General features: G+C 43.3%; 1 protein-coding gene across 10 annotated transcripts in view; it reads right to left on the minus strand.

The window, feature by feature from the left end:
• mctp2a (multiple C2 domains, transmembrane 2a) overlaps positions 1–26,551 on the minus strand; it is a 64,703-nt gene that overhangs the window by 7,582 nt on the left and 30,570 nt on the right. For all 10 annotated transcript variants that reach the window (XM_061823932.1, XM_061823941.1, XM_061823940.1 and 7 more), the window contains 4 exons: positions 12,349–12,468; positions 10,557–10,598; positions 1,285–1,394; positions 1,090–1,199 (listed from right to left, as the gene is read on the minus strand). In XM_061823932.1, coding sequence (XP_061679916.1) covers positions 1,090–1,199; positions 1,285–1,394; positions 10,557–10,598; positions 12,349–12,468 — 382 coding nt within the window. The remainder of the gene's footprint in view (positions 1–1,089; positions 1,200–1,284; positions 1,395–10,556; positions 10,599–12,348; positions 12,469–26,551) is intronic.

Genomic DNA, 26,551 nt, shown 5'->3' on the forward strand with positions numbered 1-26,551 from the left:
GTCCTCATGTCCTCCCTCACATATTAACATCACATCATCTCTCTAATTGAACATCATAGTCCAAGGGCATTCAAGTCTAACCTCACCTGTCAGCCTATCCATTATTACCGTAAACAGGAAGGGGCTCAGCACGGATCCCTGATGCAGTCCAACCTCCACCGTAAAATTTTTCCGACACACATACGGCACATCTCACCGCTGTTATGCTACCCTCATACATGTCCTGTACTATTCTAACATATTTCTCCCCCATGCCAGACTTGCGCATGCAGTACATTAGTACATACTAAATCAATTGTTTTGGGGTTTTTTTTCAAACAACAAATGAATGTTGTCTTTGAGAATAAGAGGCACTGTTTTTTTTTGTTTTTTTTTTGAGAGTATTGTGTAATTGTATTTTTTTTGGAGAATCCCGAAGAAAAATTTCCAAACATCAAATTCATCAACAACAATATTGCTGTCGTACAACTCATGTAGTGAATGCTGGATTTTCTTAAAACTTAATCGGGCTGATCATCAGTTGTCAATAACATTTTGACAAACACATAGAACCACATTATTTTGAAAGCGCTTGAGAAGTTTTTAAGGGTACTTCAGAAGTATGGATACACTATTGTATTTGCAAATACTAATAACAAAACAGTGAAGACTTTTTTTTTTAGTCTTTGGCAACTTTCTCATGTCATTCACTTCTACAACATAATTCGCCAAAAGGAAAAATTGAGTTGAAGTGATTTGGAGCTGAATTGTTGTATTTGCCTTTCATTTATTCATTCCTTTCATTTGAAAGTGTTTTTTAGCACCGTGCAAAAGTGTTAATCCACCACCATTTTTGGGGGGGGAAACAGTATTGATCTGTTCCTGTAAGAGCAGGTCAGATAGAGAAACCAAAATATACACAAATAACTGAAACTAAAAGTCCAAGAAAATAACATTTTGGTGGGGTTCTGGATAAAAGTGCAGACACAGAAATGTATTTTCACCATTTTATCCACTCTAACAATCATAATAGTGCTGCCCGACTGTTGGTCAACAGTTTGGCCTGACAATTTTGCATCTGACTTTTGCAAACAGCATACATGTTCTTACCCCATATGAGCACTATGTAGCGCAGCGGAATAAAATATAATAGCGACGTGGCAACAAAGAGCACCAGGCAGGCCAGACACGACATGAACGGAACGGACCAGTTGAAAAGGCTGCGGAAGAAAACAATCGCAATTAACACAATCAAAATCAATTCAAAACATTTCTAACAGGATGACAAAAAACAGATTCATTTACTTCTTTGTCCGCTCCCCTATGTTTGCCAGTTCTTCCAAAATGTTCTGGACAGTCAATACGACTTCCTGCACCATGTGTATCTTGTCCATCAAACCTTTTTTTCCAGGTTCCTAAAAAAAAAAAAAAAAAAAAAAAAACAACAACAAAAGACACTTTGATGAGGTCAACAGTTTTGTCACTGCGCTGCTTAGACAAAAGAGCGAAGCGTGTCTGCCGGGATACTGTGTGTGATTTGTCTATTGAATGCGCGTAACGAGCAAACAATGTGCACTTCAGACCGGGCTTTTTTTTAAGATCAGACATACTGAGGGAAACGTGATTGGCTGCGACACACACACAAATGATCATCCTACAATAATTTGGTTCCACTGAGAAGATGTTCCACAGTAGCAGCCTCCATAGGGCCGGCTCCAAAAACAGAACACTGTCCGTCTTGGTTCAACAACTCAAAGTGTCGAAAGACTTCCTCCACGAGAGAAACGCTTTTATTCTCTGTCGAGGCGTTATTTATATTTAACGCACTGACATAATAATTGAGTGTGGCAATGCAATGAGTCAACATGCGCGAGGTAGTGAGGGGGGGTGAGGGGATGGAGGGTTTGTCTTTTTGATCACATCAAGGCACAAAATAAGGATGCGTGTGAAGCCTTCCAGAGGGAGAGGAGTACGTGTGGCGAGATAACGCCGCCTAAAGAGGCCTGAAAAGCTTCACATCAAAAGGAGGAAATAATGACAGGAATGATGACAGAGGGGGAGGGAGGCGGAGGGCGGCCGCCGCAGAGGCTGGAGGATGTCTGCTGTATATGTTTACGATAGCGGACAAGTGCATTGACGTGGTCCAGGCGGGACGCCGCTATCGCGGCTCGGCGAGGCCGCCCATGGGAACGCGGCATCTGCAGGCGGAGAAAGTGGGGAGAGACTCCCCGCTGTCAAGCCCACAGGAAGAGAGCCATTCCCACACTAGCGTGTCCTCCCCCACTGGGCGTCGGATCTTGGCTCCGTACTGGAGGCTCGCCGGCGGCCAAAAAAGGCAAAGGCACGGCAAATATGTTTTGGTTAAGAGGAGCAGATCACGTTCTCATCAACGGGAACATCACTGAAAAATTTGACTCGGTACAGTATGCACTTCTGAGTTGGGAGGAGTACCAAAACCAGAACAAGTGAACCCCCCAGTTTATCGGGGATACATTTGAGACCAACCCGCAAGAGGCAAGAATCTGAAATGCAGAGAGAGGGAGTTTGTGGTTTGACCTGCCCCATATTCTTCAAACTAATAGAAATTTATGATTATCATTTGAACACAAACACAAAGGTACTGTAGTGTCTGTGTGCATGTACACACCGTACACGTGCTTTTAAGAGGGAGGGCCAAGTGGGGTTGATTTGTGATGTCGGAGAGTCTGTGCGTGAGTCTGGGTGAGAGCTGTGGTCGATAGCAGCTCCTGCACGCGTATGCTCATTGTGTTCAAGTGCTTTATTATTTTCATAGTATTAGTCAATAAACGACAGAAAAGTGTATTGGTACTGTAACCCTCATTTCCCACATAAGAAGAAATTATATTAAGCAAGGATCCTGTAAATACACACTTTCACAAATGGTATTTCCTTTACAAATGTACTGAGTAAGGCTTGTAACCAGGTGCACTCTGTAGGCCGGGAATGGCGCTGGGTTAAAAATAGCAAAAACGTGAACAATGAGGCAGCCTTGTCTGTGGTAACACCTACATGTAGTCATGGAAGAAGACATGTTGAAATTTGTTGATGAAACAGCATATGTCAGGGCGACTTCAAAGAATGCAAATTAAGTGTTTGTGTAAAAACCATCAGCGTCACTAACAGTTTAGAGCTTCACTGACATGACTTCTTCTGTTGGCATCATGGTTTCAGTTCCCACTCTGTGACTGTGGGAAGGTGCACATTTATGATTATGGGTGTACTACTTATTGTTTCCAACAGTTCATAGGATTTGGTTATAGTTAATGATAGCTCAAAGGTTACCTGGAAAATGAGTATGTACTGTAATTTCTGGCCTATAAACTGCCACTTTTTTCACACGCTTTCAATCCTGCGGCTTATGCGGTGATGTGGCTCATTTGTGCATTGTTTTCTAACGGCCGCAAGGGGGCACTCGAGTGGAAAAGGTAGGAGTGAGACCGAATATATGTGCCGAGGAGTCACTTTTACCGGTCCGGCCCTGTTAGGACTGTGCCAGCATGTTACTGCCATGTCTCAGTGATTCTTACCGGTATGTTTTTTTTTTTTTTTTTTACTAACCCTGTTAGCGTGGCGCTAGCATTAGCACGGTGGCGCTAGCGTTAAACTGTCTGTGTACCGTCTTTCTTTGTAAATATCTCTTGGTTCATTGTCGGTTGCAATGTGGACACTTGCGGCTTTTATACAGCTGCGGCCTATGTATGAACCAAATGGTATTTCCTTTACAAATGTACTGGGTGAGGCTTATAACCAGGTGCGCTCTGGAGGCCGGGAATTACGGTCCATTATACCTTGGATTTGAAATAACACCCTGGTTGAGGTCAATAAGGGAACAAAGTGATCTACTTGAGCTGCATCGATGATGACATATTGTGCAAACGTCGTGAATGCTAACGATCACAAATTTCCTTCTGGTCCGTGACTTCACATTTACGTTAGCTTCAGCAGTTTGCATGGCTTCTCGTCATCACATATTTCATGACTAGTTGAACCTCCTTCTGCAACGATGATACTTGTAACAAGTACAGTTTATTTCCCTTTATAAAGACGCCAGTTAGCAGCTTCGAAAAGCGTCTCTTCAGTCTCTCTCAGCATCTCTTCAGCTCCTTCAGAACCAGACTTTTACACCCTAGATTCAAAAAAAGGAGCCCGGAGCAACAAGACGGTTCAGTTGCACGAAATAACCATCCAGCACGCACACACGCACACGAAAACCCTTGAAAAACACAAGGTGCACAGCGTCTTAGAATGTTGAGATTTTTTCTTTTTTTCTTGATGCTCTATATATATTTTTCCCTCTCATCTGAATTACTTTTACACGGCATGTTCTTTGCATTACATGCAATATTATCATTTTCTGCTTTAATCAACAATCCTCCCCAGTGTGGAATCAATAAAGTCTTCTTCTTAAAGTGACCCCCCCCAAAAAAAAGGAGAACTGCAATCTGCAAAATTGTTACATACAATAGACCGTATAATAAGTGCAAATATTCACAATACAACTACGGCAGGTGGGCATAAATAAAAAAAAAAAAAAAAACGCATCTGGTTTCATATATGAAAGAAAGAAAACAGACAAGTAGCTATCCTCTGAAGTATAAATAAATAGGTGGCACTCTGAAGATTAGCATTATTCATTTCTTTTGACGAAAAAAAAGAAATCCTGAAATGCTCCATCCGCTTGGTGTCAAGTCATACTTTCCACTTCCTTTCCCCTTCAAATATATAAAAATAAAACAATAAGTGTGTGAGTGTGTGTGTGGGGGGGGGGGGGGGGGGGGGCTTTCGACTTAATTAGAATAAGCATTGACATATGTCAGCAGGTAAAATGATGACGTGCACCAGAGGTACAAGTACAGACACTTAAAGTACCGATAAAGACAGACAAAGGTGAGGTATCCATCCATTTTCTTCGTTGGTTATCCTCACAAGGGTCTCGGGGAGTGCTGGAGCCTATCCCAGCTGTCAACGAGCAGGAGGCGGGGTACACCCTGAACTGGTCGCCAGCCAATTGCAGGGCATATCGAGACAAACAGCCGCACTCACAATCACACCGAGGGGCAATTTAGAGAGTGCAATTAATGTTGCATGTTTTTGGGATGTGGGAGGAAACCGGAGAGCCCAGAGAAAACCCACACAGGCACGGGGAGAACATGCAAACTTCACACAGGCGGGGCCGGGATCAAACCCGGGTCCTCAGAACTGTGAGGCCAACGCTTTACCAGCTGCGACACCATGCCGCCAAAGGTAAGGTATAAAAGAAAATGTTGTCAATCAATACACAAAATATGTGTTTTGACCACTTGGCATGGCGGGGAAAAACAAAAAATATTTCATTAACTTTGTTAGTGTTCGAAAATAGAAGAAAAAAATGATGCAATATGGCATATTGTTAAGAGCCTGCGCAACAATTTTGACATCAAAACAACCAGATCAAATCAGAATCAGAAGAGCAAAAACATATTTGTCGTAAATAATGTGTGTAGCAGAGAACATCAAACAATTCTCTTAAATAAGACGATGGATGGGGAATATTCTGCTTCTCCGAGTCTGCCCTGTTAATGGTTTCGGTTCTGAATACATGAAATAAATGCTCATGGAATAAAAACCCAGTAGGGCTCCGAGATCAACAGACTCGGGTCAAATATTGGAGCGCCGAGTCCAACACACACTTTGTGAAGCAGCATTTAGCTATTATGCAGCACTCAAATGGAAAAAGTTGCCAACCAAAGTGAGGTCAACCCCAAGTGTGAATGTTTTTAAATCCAGGTTTAAAACTCTTCTTCTTCCCTCATGCTTTTTAATACTATTTCCATTTTTAATGACATCCATTGCACTTTAATTGTACTTTTGTATTTATTTTACTGTCATGAGCGGTTTCATCTCTTGACACCGGTCACCGATCACAGCTGTGTCACATGAGGCACTGTGATTAGACAATGTATTTGAGTTTGCTTTCCCGTATCCAAGGTTACTCTGCGTCATTATAGCCCAGTCACACTTTTGGTTATGCTCTTTAGTTGACTCAGACTTATCGAACATTGTTTCTTGTGTTTTGGATCCTGCCTTCTTGGACTGTGTTGTCGTGCACAACTTTAGTTTATAATAAAAAAGACAGAACATTGTGTCCTCATCTTGGAGTCCTGCATTTGGGTCCGCCCGTGCACCAATGGTTTGTGACATTTACTGTTTTTAAAGTTTTATTTCTTTGTTTTGTCAGTGCTTTTAATTACGTGAAGCACATTGTCTATGAAATGCGCTCTATAAATAATTTTGCTTTGCTTTGCTCTCAGCAAAGTTCGTCATTGTCCATTTTTTTCCACCTTAGAGGACACCAAGATGTCAAGGGTTTATTTTCCCACATCTTTTTTAGTTTAGTCATCAAACAGAAAATACTCAATACCTGAAGTATTTAACAAACCACAAATATGCGAGTACCTTGCACCACTGAGGAGCAAATAATACAAGACCAAATGTGTGCAGAAAGGAGTTGCCACCTGATGGACGCCAACAGTCTGATGGACTCAAGAAGACCCAGCGGATTTTTCTCAGTTGAGTCATGGAGCAACCGAACTCCCGAACCCCCACCCCCCCATCCCCATCCGCCACCATCCAGTCTGGCACCTTAACAACCGTCACCTCTGCCCCCCCGCAAACCTTTAACTTCCCTCTGGGAGCAAGTGGAGCACCAGTCCAGCTCCCAGCCGGTTTCATCTTCCCCTTTTGAGTTCTGTTGGAGATCTATGGACCGGTTTTGCCTCTGTTGTTTCTTTGTGTTATGATTAAATAGCGTCTGTGTGCACAATTGATACCTCGGGCCAAAGGGAAGTCACTTTGCCCAAACATAATTTGTAAGCTGTTTCTTCCCACCCCCGAGGACAGATTTGTTCACAGGCCGAAGATCTGTTGTGCATTAGCCCGCCGTAACACCGCGGCGCCTTTCGTCTCTCTTTAACGTCACCCCTTCACGTTCCCGTGGTCCGCATATTTCCCTCCTCGGGGGGGAAAGAAGGGGGAATAAAAAACATATTTTGGGTGGTAATCGCAACCTCCTTACGGGGTGCCTTTATTTCGCGTGTTGGCGGAGGTGCTTTGAAGCTGTCAAACTTAAAACTGATCACTCTTTTACCCCAAATATTTTAAAGGCAGACTTTGATAGGAGGTGTAAAGCGACACGGGCTTGATCTCGCCGAGCGATATCGCGCTCGACTGACAGCGCGGACCATAACGCCGCTTTCAAATAAGCCACTTTAAATTAAAGATGACAGCTTAAAACAAACACGGGCTGCTGCTTAATTAGTGAATGAAAGGAGATGTTTCTTTTTTTTTCTCTCCTTCTCATAGTGTGCAAAAAGGCTTATGGAAGCTCACGCAAAGCGGGGAGAGAAAAAAAAAACATTTCAGGGAGCTTTAAGATGAGAGGGAGAGGCTTGCATCGGCGTTTCTTCGATTAAACTACAAAGACCTTGATCATAAGCGGAGGTTCAAGGTGAAGACAAATGTAACAAATATCCTCTGAAGCGTTGCTATTACATTAATTGCACTGCGTCGATCCTGTCACGCAGATATAAATATATATATTTTTTTAAACACTATTTTTAGTGCTGCTTTCTGTTAACTTTTGTGTGTGCGTGTGCAGACCTATCATGCGAGTTTCATCATCCTTGCAGACAGGATGTGCTGGTATGTCCCCCCCACCCCCACTGTCTTCTCCCACGTAGCCTGCGGTCATCACAACAGAATATATTGAGCGCATTATGGATATGAATGCCAGGCCCAGACGCGCGGCGCAAGGGTCAGCGCTTCCAGGCTTTACGTTAGGTCCGCACTTCGTTGCCATAAAGCAATAATGCATATCCCTGTTAACTGTCCCTTCCTTACGCCAAACGCGGGGGATGAGTGTAATTGAATATGGTGTTCCGTGGCACGGGTGGAGAAGTCACATTTTTCAGGCTCTTTAAACATTTCCCCGTTGTTTTAGTTTTCCCGCAGACAGTAATAAAGATGCTTTACGATTTTTCGCGACAAGTGAACAAGTGGAAGCGGCTCGTAAGCCCTTTGGGCAAAAACAGAAGTTTTACAGCTACTTTAGGAGTAAATATCACCCTCTCCTATTCCGTTTAGACAGTAATGACACAAGAGATCTAATTCAATCTACAAATGTGTTTTACAAGGCTGGAAAATATATTTTGTGAACAGCGTTTCAGGACCTTGCTGGTTTTATTGAAGAGACACTGAATGGTGCCAGGTATGCTTTGTCATGTCATTTTTAGATGCTGAGCAAAGAAAGATTTCTCATTGTTGATAATGTGAATGCTGTTCTTGTGGTTTTCCACCTCAAAATCCGCCTGCTGTAAAATCTATTGAGTTTGTCTGGGTTTTCTGTGATTCCTGTACATTGCTTAGACCAGTTGCCGACTCACAACCGCACACCTGGCATTTGACCCTTGCACATACACATGTGCCACATTGTTGGAACAAAATGAGTACGATCCCTGGCATTCTTATCGCAAAACACAGAGGCGCCACATATACCGAACCATATATTTTGTTTTAAATGGAACCACAAATAACACGGTCCAATTGATAAGGAAGAAGTGGATTTCCTTGGCCCCTATACAGTGAAGAAAATAAGTATTTGAACATCCTGCTATTTTGCAAGTTCATGGAGGGGTCTGAAATTTTCATCTTAGGTGCATGTCCACTTTGAGAGAGAATCTAAAAAGAAAAATCCAGAAATCACAATGTAGGATTTTTCAACAATTTATTTGTGTGATACAGCTGCAAATAAGTATTTGAACACCTGTTTATCAGCTAGAATTCTGACCCTCAAAGACCTGTTAGAAGTCCACCTCCACTCCATGTATTATCCTGAATTAGTTGCAATTGTGTGAGGTCGTTAGCTGCATAAAGTTGTACAACTCCACGCAGCTGGAAAGTGCTACGGAGAAATTGCCAAGCAGCTTGGTGAAAAAAGGTCCACTGTTGGCACAATCATTAGAAAATGGAAGAAGCTAAACATGACGGTCAATCTCAATCAGAGTGGAGCCCCATGCAAGATATCACCTCGTGGGGTCTCAATGATCCTTAGAAAGGTGAGGAATCAGCCCAGGATGACACAACAGGACCTGGTCAATAACCTGAAAAGACCTAGGACCACTGTTTACAAGGTGACTTCTGGTAATACACGAAGACGTCATGGTTTGAAATCATGCGTGGCACGGAAGGTTCCCCTGCTTAAACCACCACATCAAGGCCCGTCTTAAGTTTGCCAATGACCATTTGAATGATACAGAGGGGTCATGGGAGAAAGTTTTGTGGTCAGATGATACCAAAATGGAACTTTTTGGTCATAATTACACTAACCGTGTTTGGAGGAAGACGAATGATGAATTCCATCCCAAGAACACCATCCCTACTATGAAGCATGTGGGTGGTAGCATCATGCTTTGGGGATGTTTTTCTGCACATGGGAAAGGACGACTGCACTGTAGTAAGGAGATGATGACCGTGGCCATGTATTGTGAGATTTTGGGGAACGACATCTTTCCCTCAGTCAGAGCATTGAAGATGGGTCATGGCTGGGTCTTTAACATGACAATGACCCGAAGCACCCAGCCAGGAAAACCAAGGAGTGGCTTCGTAAGAAGCATATCAAGGTTCTGGCGTGGCCTAGCCAGTCTCCAGACTTAAACCCAAAATAAAATCTTTGGAGGGAGCTGAAACTCCGTGTTTCTCAGCGACAGCCTAGAAACTTGACTTATCTAGAGAAGATCTATGTGCAGGACTGGGCCAAAATCCCTCCTGCAGTGTGTGCAAACCTGGTGAACAACTATAAGAAATGTTTGACCTCTGTAATTGCAAACAAAGGGTACTGTACCAAATATTAACATTGGTTTTCTCAACTGTTCAAATACTTATTTGCAGCTGTATCACTCAAATCATTTAAAAAAAAAAAAAAAAAATCATACATTCCGATTTCTGGATTTTTCTTTTTAGATTATCTCTCACAGTGAACATGTACCTACAATGAAAATTTTAGACCCCTCCATGATTTCTAAGTAGGAGAATTTGCAATATAGAAAGGTGTTGAAATACTTATTTTCTTCACTGTAGCTATACTTTAATCATAAAAAGAGAGGAAAGGGCAAGAAGAAAGGAAAGTGTCAGTGTTTCAGACACAATTAACAATGATAGCCCCATTTATTAACTGAACTTTTGCATTTCAGGGACTGAGACTTGTTAGCTACAGGTGTTATTGTAAAACGCATTATATACAGTATAAACTGTACATAAAGTATTTGTATGGGTTGGAAGCAGCCGGCTGAATCTCACTTGGTACTCTGTAATGTAATTTCTGTCGTGAAGGCTCATGTGATTTGGATGGTTGGGTATTTTGAGGCAGCTTTTAACGATAAAAAGACTTTTCTTCAGGCACATACAGTTGGATTCGAAGGTAAACATTATGAAATGCAGCTGAGTTATTTGTAAAACCCTGAAACATATCACCAAAACAAATTATCCTGTAAAGAATGTTTGAGCAAGACAAGATAAGATACCTTCTCGTCGTCCTCTTCATAGTCACCCATGCTCATGTTCACCTGGGAGAAAATAGAAGGGCGGAGAGAGATTCAAGTGAATGGAGCATTTGTGGGACGGGAGCATTTTTAACAAACACCTCGTAATGAAACTTCCTTTCAGTACATTCACCCCCGTTGGGAGGATCTTGTTTCCATAGAGACGGCATCGTGAGGTGACCCCCTCACAAAAGGAAGAGGTGAAAGCGAGCTTCACGCGAGCGCTGTCATACCAAAGCAATCTCATTTCTCAGCAACGGAAAGCGCACACACAAAATGGGGTGAAAATAAAACCCACACGTTTGATTTGGATGTTGTTGCCGATATCACTTTATATCCTGTCATCCCTGACCCTGCCGCGACATTGCCCGAGAACGGCGCTTTTGTCATCGCCAGCCGGAGGGTTGCGCCAGGGTCTCGGCAACTGGATGCGGAGGGTGAGCCCGGGCTTTAACATTGCCCAGAGACGCAACCTCTGCTGGCGACCGCAAACACTCTCTCCGCCGAGAGGGCATCACTTTGGGGAGGATGTGAGCGCAAGCCAGGCTTCTGGCGGGGCTGGTAAGTCGGAAGTGGGAACAGCGTTGCCCTTCAGAGGGATATGGAGGACAAACGTCACCTCACCCGCGTAAAAGATACGTGGGAGAAAATGGATGGATGCATGTTGTGAGCGTTTGTTAGCATTTTTCTTTTAGTATTTGCTTTTATAAGCATGCTGTGCTATGCTATTGTCAGGTACAAGAAAAATAAAAAGTAAATTTACGCATTTACTTAGTGTGTTCTTCTGGGTTTAGTATACCGTATTTCCCCCACTATAAGGCGCACCTTCAATGAATGGCTGATTTTAAAACTTTTTCAAATATAAGGTAGAATAGACTCTGCAGTCGAGGCTGGGGTTACGTTATGCATTCATTAGATGGCGCTGGACTCAATATTGATCCATATATAAGGCGCACCAGATTATACGGCACACCCTCGGCTTTTGAGAAAATTAAAGGTGCGCGGAAAATACGGTAATTTTATTTTAAAGACATCTTCAGAAGATTGTTTTCAGTCTCCACCCCCCAAAAAAGGTCTTTTGGTATGAACAAGTGACCAAAACGTACATGCTCCACTAAGTTTAAGTGTGAACACTGACTTGCCTGGTCTAAAATCTTCCATTTATTCCGCCTTCATTCTTGGGGTCATGGTTTCGCTGCGCGGTGAAGCATTTCATCATAACTTTGGTTGCATCATTTCTGAACTTGTCAGGCAAAGTGTTTCTGTAGTGTTTTAAGTTCCTTCCTAAAACCAAACTTCAGCCTTTCCGTCACATTGGTAAAGGTTCTTTTGCCCATGGGTCGACCGCCCAGAAATTCTGGTCCCCATGTTTTTTTAGACGATGTTAAAATCGCCGCTCCTGCCTCAACGTGAATCTGAACATTGATTAAACATATCTGCATGATTTCTATATGCCTAATACTTTCTTTTCGTGCTTTCTCTCCCTCCGTCCACCGAGTCAAACACCCAGCGGGCTTAATTTGAACTTGTTGCCCTCCGTTTTTCTGTTTCGAATTACCGACAACCCACACACAAGACTGACACTTTCCCTACCCACACTTTAACTATAATTCAAGTAAATTATGTGAAACTGCCCACTTTTTGAATCGTACACCAGCACCGAATGATACTGCTGGTATTAAGTCGAAAGATGGACTTGTAATAATATATAAATGATAGATTGTGGAGGTTCCGGTGTCACTTTTATGCAAACTACAATGTCAATTTCACTCACCAGGTCCTGGTTGGAGTTGCTGTTTCTGCCACGGAGCTGGAAATAGTTCCAGCCGATGAGCAGGAGCAGGAAGAGTGGAAGCATGAAGAGCTCCCAGTGCCAGACTGTCACCAGGAAGATCTGAAGAGACACCACAGGACTAAGGTCACATACTCTATCTCATAACAGTCAAACAATTTTAAAATCCTCGCATGGCCGTACGGACAATTAATTCTAAAATTGATTTAAGCGCATTCGAAACCTCTCCCAAAAACTCCCACAGACTCTGAAGCCTTTTGAGAGTTTGGCAACAGATTACGTCTCCAAATTCAAGGGACAACTTTTTAATACGTCCAAATCCTATTTATACACGCGGCGACAGCGCTGCGTCGGCAGAGAGCTCTCTCTCGCTGAACAGAAAGTATGATGGATAGGCGTGCTATGCCGTCTTTTTGAACCAGCGCGTCAAATCCTCTTAGAATCTGAGGAGGTCTGACGAGGCGCATATGGCGACCAGAGGAGAATTTACAGCGTTTACCCCGATTGGCGGCGATGATACTGACCCCTGGTAGAAATAAGGCGGATCATGCTGAATGGGTAATCCCTTCTAATTCTGTAAAGGAGTGATGCACGAAACGCGACTGCATTTCACAGCGGCGTGCTAATTGGATGGTTGCTTTTAAAGCCACTTAGTGACAGTCTAATGAGTCTGCCTACAACCCAAATGATTGGGAACGTGTGAAAAAGGATTTCACCACCATCTTGAAAGGGAGGACGTGGGGAAAAATGGCCCGCATATTACAGTGAACCTTAAAAAGGCCTGACTAGGCTCCTATGGATATGTATTCATTTACAATTACTTTCCGATACTGACAAGCGGGACAGCAGTTCAGCATCTTCTCGCCCTTGGGATCAAAGTCAAGGTTGACCAATTGCAAAAAAATGAAAATACTGGGAACCTTCGCTGCACAACTAGCGATTGAACACCACACATCTGACACACTGCAACAATAAAAACTGCGACATCTTTGTTGGGTTTTGAGGCTCCATATCCAATATACAGAGGTTTTTTTGTGTTGTTGTTATTTAATCAAAGCACAAAACCATGGCTTGATTGTAAAGAAAGAAGCAGATGGTCATAAATAAGAAGTAATGGGTGCAAATTATGAGATTAATTATAATTATGATTATTATTTGGAGAGGCTGCTGGCAATAATCTGTCTACCGTAATTCCCGGCCTCCAGAGCGCACCTGGTTATAAGCCTCACCCAGTGCATTTGTAAAGGAAATACCAATTGGTACATACAAAGGCTGCAGCCGTGTAAAAGCCGCAAGTGTCCACATTGAAACCTACATTCAAGCACGAGATATTTACAAAGACTAGCTAGCGCCGCCGCTCTAATGCTAATGCTAATGCTCGGGTCACCATGCTAATGCTAACGCTAGCACCACCGCACTAACGCTAACACTAGCGCTACCACGCTAACGGGGCCGGTTAAAAACAACATACTGGTAAAAATCACTGAGACACGGCGGTAAAACGCAAGCAAACTGCTCACAGTGCCGGACCAGTAAAAGTCACTTCCTCGACACATATTTTCCACCGGCCCCCACTTTTCCGCTCGAGTGCCCCCTTGCTATTGTTAGAAAAAAAACACATATCAGCAGCATTGCCGCATAAACAGCAACGTTGAAAGCGTGTGAAAAAAGTCGTGCCTTATAGGCTGGAAATTATGGTTGTTACAGATGTGAAATAATAGTTGAGTGATGCTATAAAACACAATCTATATATTGCATAAGCAATTCTTGGTGGTGCAGGGGCCAAGTGGGTCTCGTTAAAGTCTCATAAACCAAAGACCACCTGTAACCGGAGTTAGAGTTGTGTGCGTAATGTGTCAACAATCCATTTTAGTTGCAATTTTCTCAGTAGGGGCATTGATGAGATTGAGTCTATCCCAGCTACCTTTGAGCGATAGGCCAGGTACAACTTGGACTGGTCGCCAGACAATCATAGGGCATATATATATAAAAACAAGCACTTATATTTACACTCATGGACAATTTTTAGTCTTCAGTGAACCAAAAATACACTTTTTTGCAATGTGGGATGAAACCAGTGCATCCGTAGAAAACCCACACAGGCAGGAAGCCGGATCCCAGATTCAAACCCCGGATCTCAGAACTGTGAGCCTGACGCACTAACCACTAATACAGCATGCTGCGCCCCATCAAAAAAAAAAAAAAAAAAAAAAAATCAATTTTTTACACAGCTCGTCCTGGAGCCTCCAAAATTTGACTTTGGGCGAGAGACGGGCCACACGACGGGCTGCTTGCCAGCTAATCACGGCACAAAGAAACAACGTAGTATTTATGCTCATTTTCAACCTTTGTACACTTTTTGTACACTACAATTTGTAGTTTTTGATGAATAAAATATTTTTTGAAGAGTTTATAAAATATCAATATATTAAAAAACTACCTTCAAAAAATAGAAAGGAAGAAAAAGAAGTGTTAATTTTTTATTGAGAGTATTTTTTAAAAAAAACTAGTTTATTTCCTAGCAATGACTGCTAGACCCGGTACCCACGCAATGCAAGCGCGTCAAAGCGAGAAGATAACAACAAGCTCACATGAGCTGCAGGCTGTTTGACGAGTGAACAATATGTTAGCGCGAAAGCCCGAGACGGGACGCGAAACACGGAGCGAGAAAGAGCTCGAGGCCTCGGTACGGCGACGGCCCCGCAAACAACAGACGGCTTGTGTCACAGTCACCGCGTGCGGCGCGTGTACACGTTGGTTGCCCTGGGGCCGGTCTACCTAGTGCCGCACCAGGACTCGGGGAACAGTGAGTCATGCAGACAAACGCCCCCGAGCCTCTTCCACTGGACCACTTAGTATGCTTTGACAGAACAGTAGGTGAGCTGAGACGACTACGGTAAAGCCTCGCTATTTGCAGGGGGGATAGTGACGGAGCCTGCAGTGAAAAGCAAAAAACTACAAATCATTTACACACACACACACACACACAAAAGTTTCAAATTGCCTATATAAACACAATAGTTGAAACCAGTAATTATCAAAGTGTGGTATGGGCACCACTGGTGTTATGCAGGAGCCATCTAGCGGCACATGAACGATTTACTACCCACTTTTATTTAAAAGTTCATGCACAACAATAAATTAACTGCGGCTCCTTCTGGTCTGCATGTCTTTGCCACTGGGGGGCATTATAATAGTTATGGAAACAAAAATGAAGTCTTTTACTCATCCATCTGCAATAATATGAATTGGATAAAGGATCAAGAATACAAACCTCTAAAGTATTGTTGTATTGTTTGGCTACATGTCTTGCTGCACCATTTCTCTCCACTCTTTGTTAACCTGTCTATGGCGCTTCCGATTATGCGTTACCATTAAGCAAATGGACTTCAAGGCTAAGTTAAGTATTTGTTTTAAATACATAAGGTGTATTTATTTTTGTTTGTTTAGTTTGACAATAAACGTCAATGGGAAGTGGCATTAAACAGCTGGAAACCAGTTTTGGGAATATTGTTCACTATATGCCAAACTGAACCTCGCTCAGAAGTGAGATGAAAAGAGTTCACTGTCTTCATACATCAAATTTATTTCCTTGAAGTCAAGGCAAAATAAAACCCAACTAACAATCACTTGAAAAAGAGCTCATATCTCCAAAAATTATCTCGTATATCTGGTCACTCATATCACAAGGCACCCCTGCAGTTGAATTCACAAACTGGTGGGGGTTCGCCGTAAGAGGAAAAGGTGTGCAAACAGACAATATGCTGCTGTTATTGCTATAATAGCTCATTTGCATTGCAGCGACAAACTTGCACATGTGGGGGGTAAAAGTAAAAAAAAAAAAAAGAAAAAAGTAAACAATGAATATGCATGGGGCTTTGTTATGAATAACCTGCGTCATGTGTTGTCACCTCGGCTCCCGTGAGACACTTGGAGAGCAATGCTCACCCCCCCTTCCCCGCCGAGGAATTCAGCTGGCTGGCCGACAGGTAGCTTGTCATTTTCCACCCATATTCCTATTATAAAAAAAATGGATAAGTCGAGGAAGGGAAAAGTGAAACGAGCCCAGCAGGAATGTCGCACCTCCTTGGCCTCGCCTGGCGAAAGCTGGCACATTAACCATTAAAAGTCTAATTGCTCGGCCTCCATCTTCCTGTGCGAGTCAACAGTGGGAGCCAATTCATTTCCGCCCGAAGCGCGGGGGGGAAGAGAATCTGTCACAGGTATTCATAATGGCACTCTATTGCAAATTTTTGCTTGCCGCGTTCCGGCTCAGCGGACAAGATAAAAGCCTACGGGAAGACAATACCTGGTGTCGGGAGAAACGTGAGCGCCTAAATGAGGGTATAAACCAAAACTGTCAGACATATCTCTTCCAATTCCCCCTCACCGGTGTACAAGCTTTCTTTAGGGGGGGGGAGTGAAACATCTGGGCTGGGGAAAAAAGAAAACCTTCACTCAGGTGCTGCCGTTGTCAAGTATCGCAAAGTAATTAGCAAAGGCAGGAGTGTGACCCCCCCCCCCCCATGTCTCACCACACCCTCCAGAGTCCACCCTTAGCCCCCTACTAGGAAGGAGACGGACTGACCCCCCCCCCAACTAAGTGGCTTGTGTTTTATTAGCAAGCGGCTAAGTGATTAAAGAACACATTGGACAAAGTGCAACTGTAAATCTGGAAAAAAAATAATCAGTGCTTTAATTGGCATTAAAGATGAGCAGACGCACTATTTTTACCTTCCATCAACAAATTGCACGCAGTGAGCAAAACCCGGGCCTTTCCAAACACGACACACGCGTTTAAAACAAGAGACGAAAGAATTCGAGGAGATAAACGATGCAGTTGAGCGCAGGGCACAAGCGGCCAACGTGAGGGTGGGCAACTCACAAGTACACACTGCTCGTGTCAATCTTCCACGTTACGTCAAGAGTTCCGTGATATATGTTACATTAGTTTGGCCACTTTTTTATAAAAACTGACAACTGTAATGAATTTATCTCGTGAAATAATTGGTCAGTTCATTTAGTATAAATAATGATATTACTTTGTAAAACAATTAAATTGTTACAATTAAATAAATAGTTGCTTAGTGAATGTTTATCTAATTCAATTTCATTAAGGATAAATAATACAGTTAAAAACAATGTACTTGTAGTATTTATCATAGTTATAATTTATAACACAACCAGTATCTATCTGATTACATATTTACAATTTCTTTATTTAATGTATTTAATGTATTTTGAATTATAATTATTTTGAATTAAATTATCCATCAATTTTCTTAGCCACTTATCCTCACAAGGGTCGCGGGGAGTGCTGGAGCCTATCCGAGCTGTCAACGGGCAGGAGGCGGGGTACACCCTGAACAGGTTGCCAGCCAATCGCAGGGCACATCGAGACAAACAGCTGCACTCATAATCACACGTACGGGCAATTTAGAGTGTCCAATTAATGTTGCATGTATTTGGGATGTGGGAGGAACCTGGAGTGCCTGGAGAAAACCCACGCAGGCACAGGGAGAACATGCAAACTCCACACAGGCGGGTCCGGAATTGAACCCGGGACCTCAGAACTGTGAGGCCAACGGTTTACCAGCTGCTCCACCGTGCTGCCATTAAATACTACTTAATACTTACTTAAAAATGCGAATTAATCTTGTCTGTCAAAGAACTTGAAAAATAATAAAGTATAATATAATAATATAAAGTTACATATTTTAACCTCATCAAACGCAGCCATTGAGCGCCAATGTTTGGCCACCTGTGGGCAACAAATGACTTTCATTTGAAAAAGTGTTAGTGTAGAAGTAAAGGAGGAGCGTCTCGACAATTAGGCAAAAAAAATTGCTACATGATTCCCAGCGGGGTGCCTGGGGAGGAGGAAAAAAAAAACAATGTATTCATAAAATAATTAGCACGTAGAGGAGTGTACCATATACTGTATGTAATGGAGATGCCCACTCTGTAGTCACCTGTAAGCGCTGGGAGAAGAGGGCAAGTGGAGCCAGAACAAATTTGCAAGGGGGGGCTAAGAACAGCCTGACAGAGTTGTTTATAGCTCCATTACTATGATATCGCAAAATGTACCGTACAATTACTCCCCTTTGCTAGGCCACACGGAATTGGGCAGCTAATAATAAAGCACTCAGCGATTAAAAAGTGTGAATAAAACTTAAAGCTGAGCAAGCGCGGCGGTTCGAGTGCCACCCATGCTCTCCCTGGAGGGAGCGTGGGGGATAAAAAGATCAACAAAAGGAACAAAGACATCCTGCAAAGGAGTTTCTGACATCCTGTAAACTGATTAACAAGAGGAAGAGGCAGGGGGGGGGTGGCGAACGCTTTTGCCACGCTAGCGGAGTGAGTGGCAGGCGTGGCAACAGACTGGCAAATGCTTCCCTTTACAAGCTGGACTCCACGATGCGGGCGTATACATTAAGCCCCCACCTAGTCACGGTCCGATCGTCACAAATTTACACATTTGCTTGGAGATCTGTGGATTCCATCCTTGTTTATTGACTAAAAAAAAAATAATAATAAAATCATGATGGGAACATGCAAACTCCACACAAGCGGGGCCCGGATTGAACCCTGGATGAGAAAAATGAGAAGAATCAAAAGGCACAAGCACATGTCGCCGATGTTGAAAGCGAGGGCCGCTTGCCAGGGAGCGTCGGGGCTCCCGAGCAGCTGTAAATGCAGAGCAATGAGACATGTAATGTGTGTTGAGCTCGGGCCAGTGTGGGGACATGCTTTGGGGGGGTTGGGGTGGGGGTGTCGGCAGGCAGGCAGGCGGAGGAAGCGCAGATAAGATTTCTCTTTGGGGCACGCGGAGAGAGTGTGTGGGCAGCCGTGGCGCTCTGAGCAAATTATTTCTGAATAAATATTTCACATACGCTCAGCTCATGTCGTATCGACTGAGGAGGAGGAGGAGGAGGAGGAAGTGAAACGTATAGTGGAGAGGGGGCTTGGTGAGTGGATGAAAAATGGGGGAGGCAACTGCTTCTTTTCAGGTAGAGGTCAGTTGCACTTGGAATTTCATTTTCAAGTAATGAACGGACTGGTTTTTCTTTTTAAATATGGTTTCTTGTTGGAACAAAATTTACAAGGGGTGTTTGGCACTAAATAGCCACAACACACACTGAGAAGTAGCACTGCCTGGCTCAAAAGCCCTGTTCTGTTGTAGATATTCATCACAGTTACAGAATTAAAAGGCATGGAGATGCACCATGTTCCATGAGTTCACGGAACAAGACAAGTAAAATACTGTAATGTCTGGTCTACAGAGTGCACCGGATTATAAGCCTCACCCAATACATTTGTAAAGGAAATACCATTTGGTACATACATAAGCCGCAGCTGTGTAAAAGCCGCAAGTGCCCACATTGAAACCCACATTGAAAAACAAGATATTTACACAAAATTTTCAAAGTTTTAATACCTTAGCTGAGCTTAACATAGCAACAACACGGTAGCACGAACAGAGCTGGTTAAATTAAAAAAAAAAAAATCATACCGGTAAAAATCACTGATATGGGGCAGTAATACAGCAGCAACACGCTAGCATAGCGCTAATGCTAGCGCAGCACTAACAAAAAAAAAAAAAAAAAACATACCAGTAAAAGTCACTTCCTCGGCACATATTCTACTGGTCTCACTCTTACCTTTTCTGCTCGAGTGCCCCCTTGCGGCCGTTAGAAAAAAAGGCACAAATTAGCCGCATCACCGCATAAGCCGCAGGGTTGAAAGCGTGTGAAAAAAGTCGTGGGTTATAGGCCGGAAATTACGGTAACTAAATACACACACACAAACGGGTAGCACTGACTGGCTCACTACTGCTGTCTTGTCCCACCCTGTCTTGTTTGTACTTGTCGTGTGCCTTCCTCAAAGGGTGGAGCATTAACTTTCCATTCCACATATACAGTGGGTATGGAAAATATTCAGACCCCCTTAAATATTCCACATTTATATTGCGGCCATTTGCTCAAATCATTTGTCCATTTTCCCCCTCAATGTATACACAGCACCCAATATTGATGAAAACAAATGCAATGTTGAAATATTTGTAGACTTGTTAAAAAAGTAAAACTGAAATATCAATATAATAGACAAAGTAGGCTTTTGAGCTAATACAGACCTGAGTCTTCTTGAGAATGATGCATCAAGTTTTTCATACAAGATTTCGGGATCATCTGCTGTTCCTCATTGCAGATCCTTGCCAGTTGTGTCAGGTTGGCTGGTGAAAGTTGGTGGGCAGCCATTTTCAGGCCTCTCGAGAAATGCTCAATTGGGTTTAAGTCAGGGCTGCGGCTGGACCATTCAAGAATAACCACAGAGCTGTTCTGAAGTCACTTTTTTGTTTTTTTAGAAGCGTACTTGGGATTGTTGTCCTGGTGGAAAATGAAATCTGAGGCCTTGTGCACTCTGGAAAAGGTTTTCATCCAGGGTATCCCTTTACTTTGCCGCATTTATCTTTGTTTCGATTGCAACCAGTCGTCCTGTGCCTACAACTGAAAACTGCTAGCACCACTATTGGGACTCATTTGGACAGGTGATGAACAGTGCCTGTTTTTCTCCACATGTGACACATGGAATTAAGAATTAAGGGCTGCAGTGATGGTTGATTTTCTCGAACTTTGTCCCATCTCCTAACTGCTTCTCTGGAACTCAGCCACGAGGATCTTTGAGGTCTTCTTTACTTCTCTCACCAAGGCTCTTCTCCCCTGATTGCTTAGTTTGGCCAGACGGCCTGCTCTAGGAAAGTACTAGTTGTCCCAAATGTCTTCCGTTTAAGGGTTATGGAGACTACTGTGCACTTGGGAACTTTAAGTCCAGCAGAAAATTTTTTTGTAACCTTGTGCCTTGCCATAATTCTGTCTCTTAGCTCTTCAGGCAGTTCCTTTGACCTTATGATTCTCATTTGCTCGGATATGCACTGTGAGCTGTAAGCTCTTACATAGACTGGAGTGTGGTTTTCCTAATCAAGTCCAATCACTATAATCAAACACAGTCGGACTCTAATGAAGGTGTAGAACCAGCTCATGATGAAGAAGGAACTGACCGCACCCAAATTAAATATATGAGTTTCACAGCAAAGGGTCTGAATACTTATCACTGTATGATATTTCGTTTTTTCTAAAGCTGCAAGAATTTCAACAATTCCATTTTCCCCATCAATATTGGGTGCTGTGTGTGCATAAATGAAGGGGAAAAACCCGCAAACTATTTTTGTAAATGGCTGCAATGTAACAGAGTGGAAGTCTGAATACTTTCTGTACCCACTGTAGATCAAATCCACATCCTACTGTATGTAATCTTATTATTGATATGTTGTCATCAGCTATCCTCCTATAGCCCTTTCTATCTGACTCAATTTCCAATAAATATCAGTAGCAATACAAATTAAAGCTGCCAGCAGAAAATGAACCAGGCCCTCGCGACCACTTTTTGACAGCTTTCGCCACGCGCATTAGATGGAGTAAGCAAAAAAGCTAACCAATCTCGCGTCGTCCACCTTTCTAGTATAAGATATTTCGATTGGGGGTCATTTGGGCAATTACCTTAGAAGTAGTGATGGACTTTTTTTGTGCATCATATCACGACAGACATCCACAACATTTCAAGTCTAACTTTCTAATGCTCCATGCATCAAAACAACAATATGACTGATAGAAGGTTATATCAGATGACTGAGCTACGACACGTATCGCTGTATCCTATAGCGCTGGGCTCATGTGGACTTGTGAACAATTTTCTCCCTGAACCATTTTCAACTTATCGTTAACAGTGGGGCATATGAAACTGTTCCAAAATATGCAAACACTATTGTGCTTCGTAAATCTGACCGGATAGCAAACGCTGCAGTTGTACATCAAGACTCTTGGCGTTAAAAAAAACAGATCCACCACACCGCATAACAGACGTAGGAAAAAAAAAAAGAACTAAATTTAGCCGTGATCAGTCATTGTCACTTACTTCGGGGCAATTAAAAATAAACCAATTTGTCGGACATGTGTGGAGAAGATAAGAAAACGCTCATAACGACGTCTGCACAGTCTCTCCATCGACACGCAAAGTATTAGCATGTGTTCCCAAGGGCCAGAGCTGGTTGCTGTCCCCCCACAACCCTTACCCCCCCCTGTCTGTTTGACACATGCCAGGGCCACAGCACCACCAGTTCAACGGGGGCCGGTCAGCAGGGGGGGCCCCCCTAGTGCCTGTCAGCGGCGGCCTAGCTGACCCCGTACTCGGGCGCTGGCCACTAGTGTTTAATCCGTGTCGGGTGCGTTAACACTGAGCGACCTCCTGGGTGACAGATCTGCCATGTGAGCCTTTCCCCCCCTACCCAAAGAGCGGGGGTGGGGGAATGGCACGGACTCGCTGTCAGCTCCACTCACACGTATATTAACACACCAGGGCATGGAGCTATCTACTTCCCTTCCCACACTGGGGCAAAGGGAGGGTCAGCGCCCCAAGTGCCTGGGGTGAGATGTCTACTGTGGCCAGTAAGGTGGCGAGTAAGTCATTAAAATACCCCACATGTGGCGGGGTTAAACATGGAGCATTCCTCCGTGAGGGGCGACTTGGAATAAATGTCGAAGGAAAACAAAAACAAGTGAGAGAAGTTCAAGCTCAAGTTTCTGTCTTACTCTGTAAGTAATCCTCCACCGGCTAAATAAGCACAATATTGGCTAAGGTTAGGGACACAGGCCTGTCATGTCCAACATGTCTGCAAGCCTTTAAATGATTAAAAGACAAAAAAATAATAATATGAAAGCTTGAATGCAAACAAATTGAGAGCCCTTGTAACATCCTCTCCTTAATACAGTGCAGTCGTCCTGTCCCATGTGCAGAAAACATCCCCAAAGCATGACACTACCACCCCCATGCTTCACAGTAGGGATGGTGTTCTTGGGATAGAACTCATCATTTGTCTTCCTCCAAACACAGTTAGTGGAATTATGACCAAAAGTTCCATTTTAGTCTCATCTGACCACAAAACCTTCTTTCATGACTCCTCTGTATCATACAAATGGTCATTGGCAAACTTAAGATGGGCCTTGACATGTCCTGGTGTAAGCAGGGGAACCTTCCATGCCATGCGTGATTTCAAACCATGACATCTTAGTGTAGTACCAACAGTCACCTTGGAAACGGTGGTCCCAGCTCTTTTCAGATCATTGACCAAGTCCTGTTGTGTAGTCCTGGGCTAATTCCTCAACTTTCTAAGGATCATTGAGACCCCACCAGGTGATATCTTGCATGTGGCTCCACTCCCGTTCAGATTGATCGTCATGTTTAACTTCTTCCATTTTCTAATGATTACGCCAACAGTGGTCCTTTTTTTCCACCAAGCTGCTTGGCAATTTCTCCGTAGCCCTTTCCAGCCGTGTGGAGTTGTACAATTTTGTGTCTAGTGTCTTTGGACAGCACTTTGGTCTTGGCCATGTTACGAGTTTGATTCTTACTTATTGTATGGGGTGGACAGATGTCTTCATGGAGCTAACGACCTCACACAGGTGCATCTGATTCAGGATAATACATGGAGTGGAGGTGGACTTTTAAAGGCGGATTAACAGGTCTTTGAGGGGCAGAATTCTAGCTGATAGACAAGTGTTCAAATACTTATTTGCAGCTGTATCACAAAAATTGTTAAAAAAAAAAAATCATACATTGTGACTTCTGGATTTTTCTTTATAGATTATCTCTCTCTTCTAAGTGGGAGAACTTGCAATCTAGCAGGGTGTTCAAATACTTATTTTCTTCACTGTGCCTGTTTGGCGCCATTTTTTTTTTGTTGTTTTTGTTTGGTGCAGTCTTGTAAGATTTTCCTAATATAAAATATGCGCCTTGGATCAATAAAGTTTGGGAAACACTGGTGTAAATAACTGGCTGGCGCCACTAATGTGACAAAACGTGGTTTATTGAGACTGGTTTACACTTTTAAAAGCCACAAGTAAAATATGAGCACTCTTCCTTTTCATCGCGCAAATGAAGATAAAAAAAAGTTCCTCCAATAACCGAGGCTGTGTTTCAAGGTTGTGCGTGGCATTCTTTTAATCTTGAGAGCTGTCTCCCTACACCGCCGCGTTATATTGGCAAGTCCTGCAGGTGTATTGTTTGATAATTAAAAAATTACAGACTCCGAATGCCGTGAGTGCACACACTTCACTGTCATGGCCGTCGCCGTTTTTGTTCCCGCTAGACGCGTTCCCACCGCACAGGCTGTGAGAACTCCCACAGCTCGAGGGTGGGGGGGTGGGGGGTGGGGGGGGGCTAGCTGGAGAGCCCAACCCCCACGGGAGGGAAGAGCAGCTCTCCTTTTGAGGCCTCCCTCCAACTTTTATTTTGTCACCCCCCCCCCCCCCAAAGAAGAGAGAAAACAGATGCAAAGCAGAAACAAGGAGACGATTAACAGCCGAGTCGGGCCGCCGGACGCCCAAAGCCTCCACTTTTCAGGGACGGGTGTTGACAAGAACAATTACCACTGAGTCTGATTGTGTCTTTGATCTGGGGTGTTCTGGTTAATGGCCGGCGCTGCCAAGTGTTGCGCACAGGTGGTCACCCGAGACCCCCGGCAGGCCCGTGCTGAACCCTGCCCTTGCCTCAACGTCAATTATATCAGAAGTTGCCAGAGGTGGCAAAAATACTCACACTCTGTACCAATAAGTACAAGTACTGGTGGAAAGGAAGATTTACTTTCAACACCTTCACTCAAGTGAAAGGAAAAATAAATACAGACTCTGAAATGCTCTTACTACTAGCAGAAGAAAAAAAAACGAGAAAATTATATCCACAATTTCAAATTGTGTTGCAGATTATCACAAAAATCATGGAAGTAGATACACATGATTTGCCTTCGCGGGCCTTGTTTTTGTTTTTTATTTTGGGGGGTGGGTAGCTAGCGTTGGCTCAACTCTCATGCTCTCAAAATGAACAAAAATGCATATTTAGCAAATGATAACTGATAACTTCAGATTTGAGATTTGGGAATTTTCGAAGGACATGCTGGTAAGAGACAACTCGTACGCCACAAATCATTCTTGGAGGCGACAACATTAAACAATTCTCTTAAATAAATAAAAATTCATGGGTATGGAATATCTTGATTCTCTAAATATGTCGTATCATTGTCGTTCCTCCACCCCCCCCGCCCCCTCGCTTTGCAAGTCCTCAAGATCAATCAATAATGAACTCAACTGCAGATGACCATATCTTCCTCTATTTCCATGTTTTTTTTTCATTTTGTAAGAAAGGGCTAAAACTCGGATGTGCGTTTGTAGGGACTGAAAATAAATTGTCAGAAAAATAAATGCTCAAGTAGAGTGACCTGAAAAACTATTCAAGTAGCCAAGAGTAACCAAGTATTTGTAACTTCCCACCGCTGGCGGACGTGGCTGCCATATGTATTTACGACTGCGCCGCATCAAACATTCATCAAATGCAATCTTTATAGCGTGCCATGTGTGAGCCAATCAGCATTTCACAGGCTGTCAAAAAAAAAAAAAAAAGCAGCCATCAGGGTCAAAAAGAAAACCCACTTGAGCTATATACAGGTATCCCAAGCAGCGCTCGCGTTGAAATATTAATTCTCCTTAAATACTTTAAGCAGTTCTAATGACAGCGAGGCTCCGAATCAGCTTTCAAGTGCAAATGATCCCTTTTCTCTTTAACTCTCAATCAAAAGTTGAACTTCTGACGACGATTAATTTGCCTGGCTAATACGTGCTAATTTAAGATTTTTTCTTACAACTTGTGTTTTGCGTTGCTCTCAAAATGTAGGCTCTCACAACTAACTTGAAAGGCTTCTGTTAAGGGGGAGGGTGGGGGTGTCAGCTGGCCCTTACGCACCGTCTCCAGTAGTGCAATAGCGCCATCTACAGGCCTCAAGCTGGCCCGCAGCAAAGAACTCTGAGTGACCCCTCTTGGAGGATGTATAGCACATTCATTTGGCTCTGCGTCTTAGTAGGGAAAAGAACATCTAAAAGGAGGTTATTTTATGAAGATTTTTAGCTGTCACGGTTCTGCGCTGCTGTCAAACTCTTGAAAAGCTCCAATCCGTGGCTCATTACAGAAGCACAAACAAGCCCAGGCGAGGGAGGGGAAATATGGAATTTCCTTGTTTGTATGCGCGTGCACTTATGAAAATGTTTAGGACCTTCCGGAGCGTCTTTTTTTTTTCCCCCAG

The sequence above is a fragment of the Syngnathoides biaculeatus genome, chromosome 6 (genome assembly GCF_019802595.1).
Source record: "Syngnathoides biaculeatus isolate LvHL_M chromosome 6, ASM1980259v1, whole genome shotgun sequence".
Taxonomy (NCBI): domain Eukaryota; kingdom Metazoa; phylum Chordata; class Actinopteri; order Syngnathiformes; family Syngnathidae; genus Syngnathoides; species Syngnathoides biaculeatus.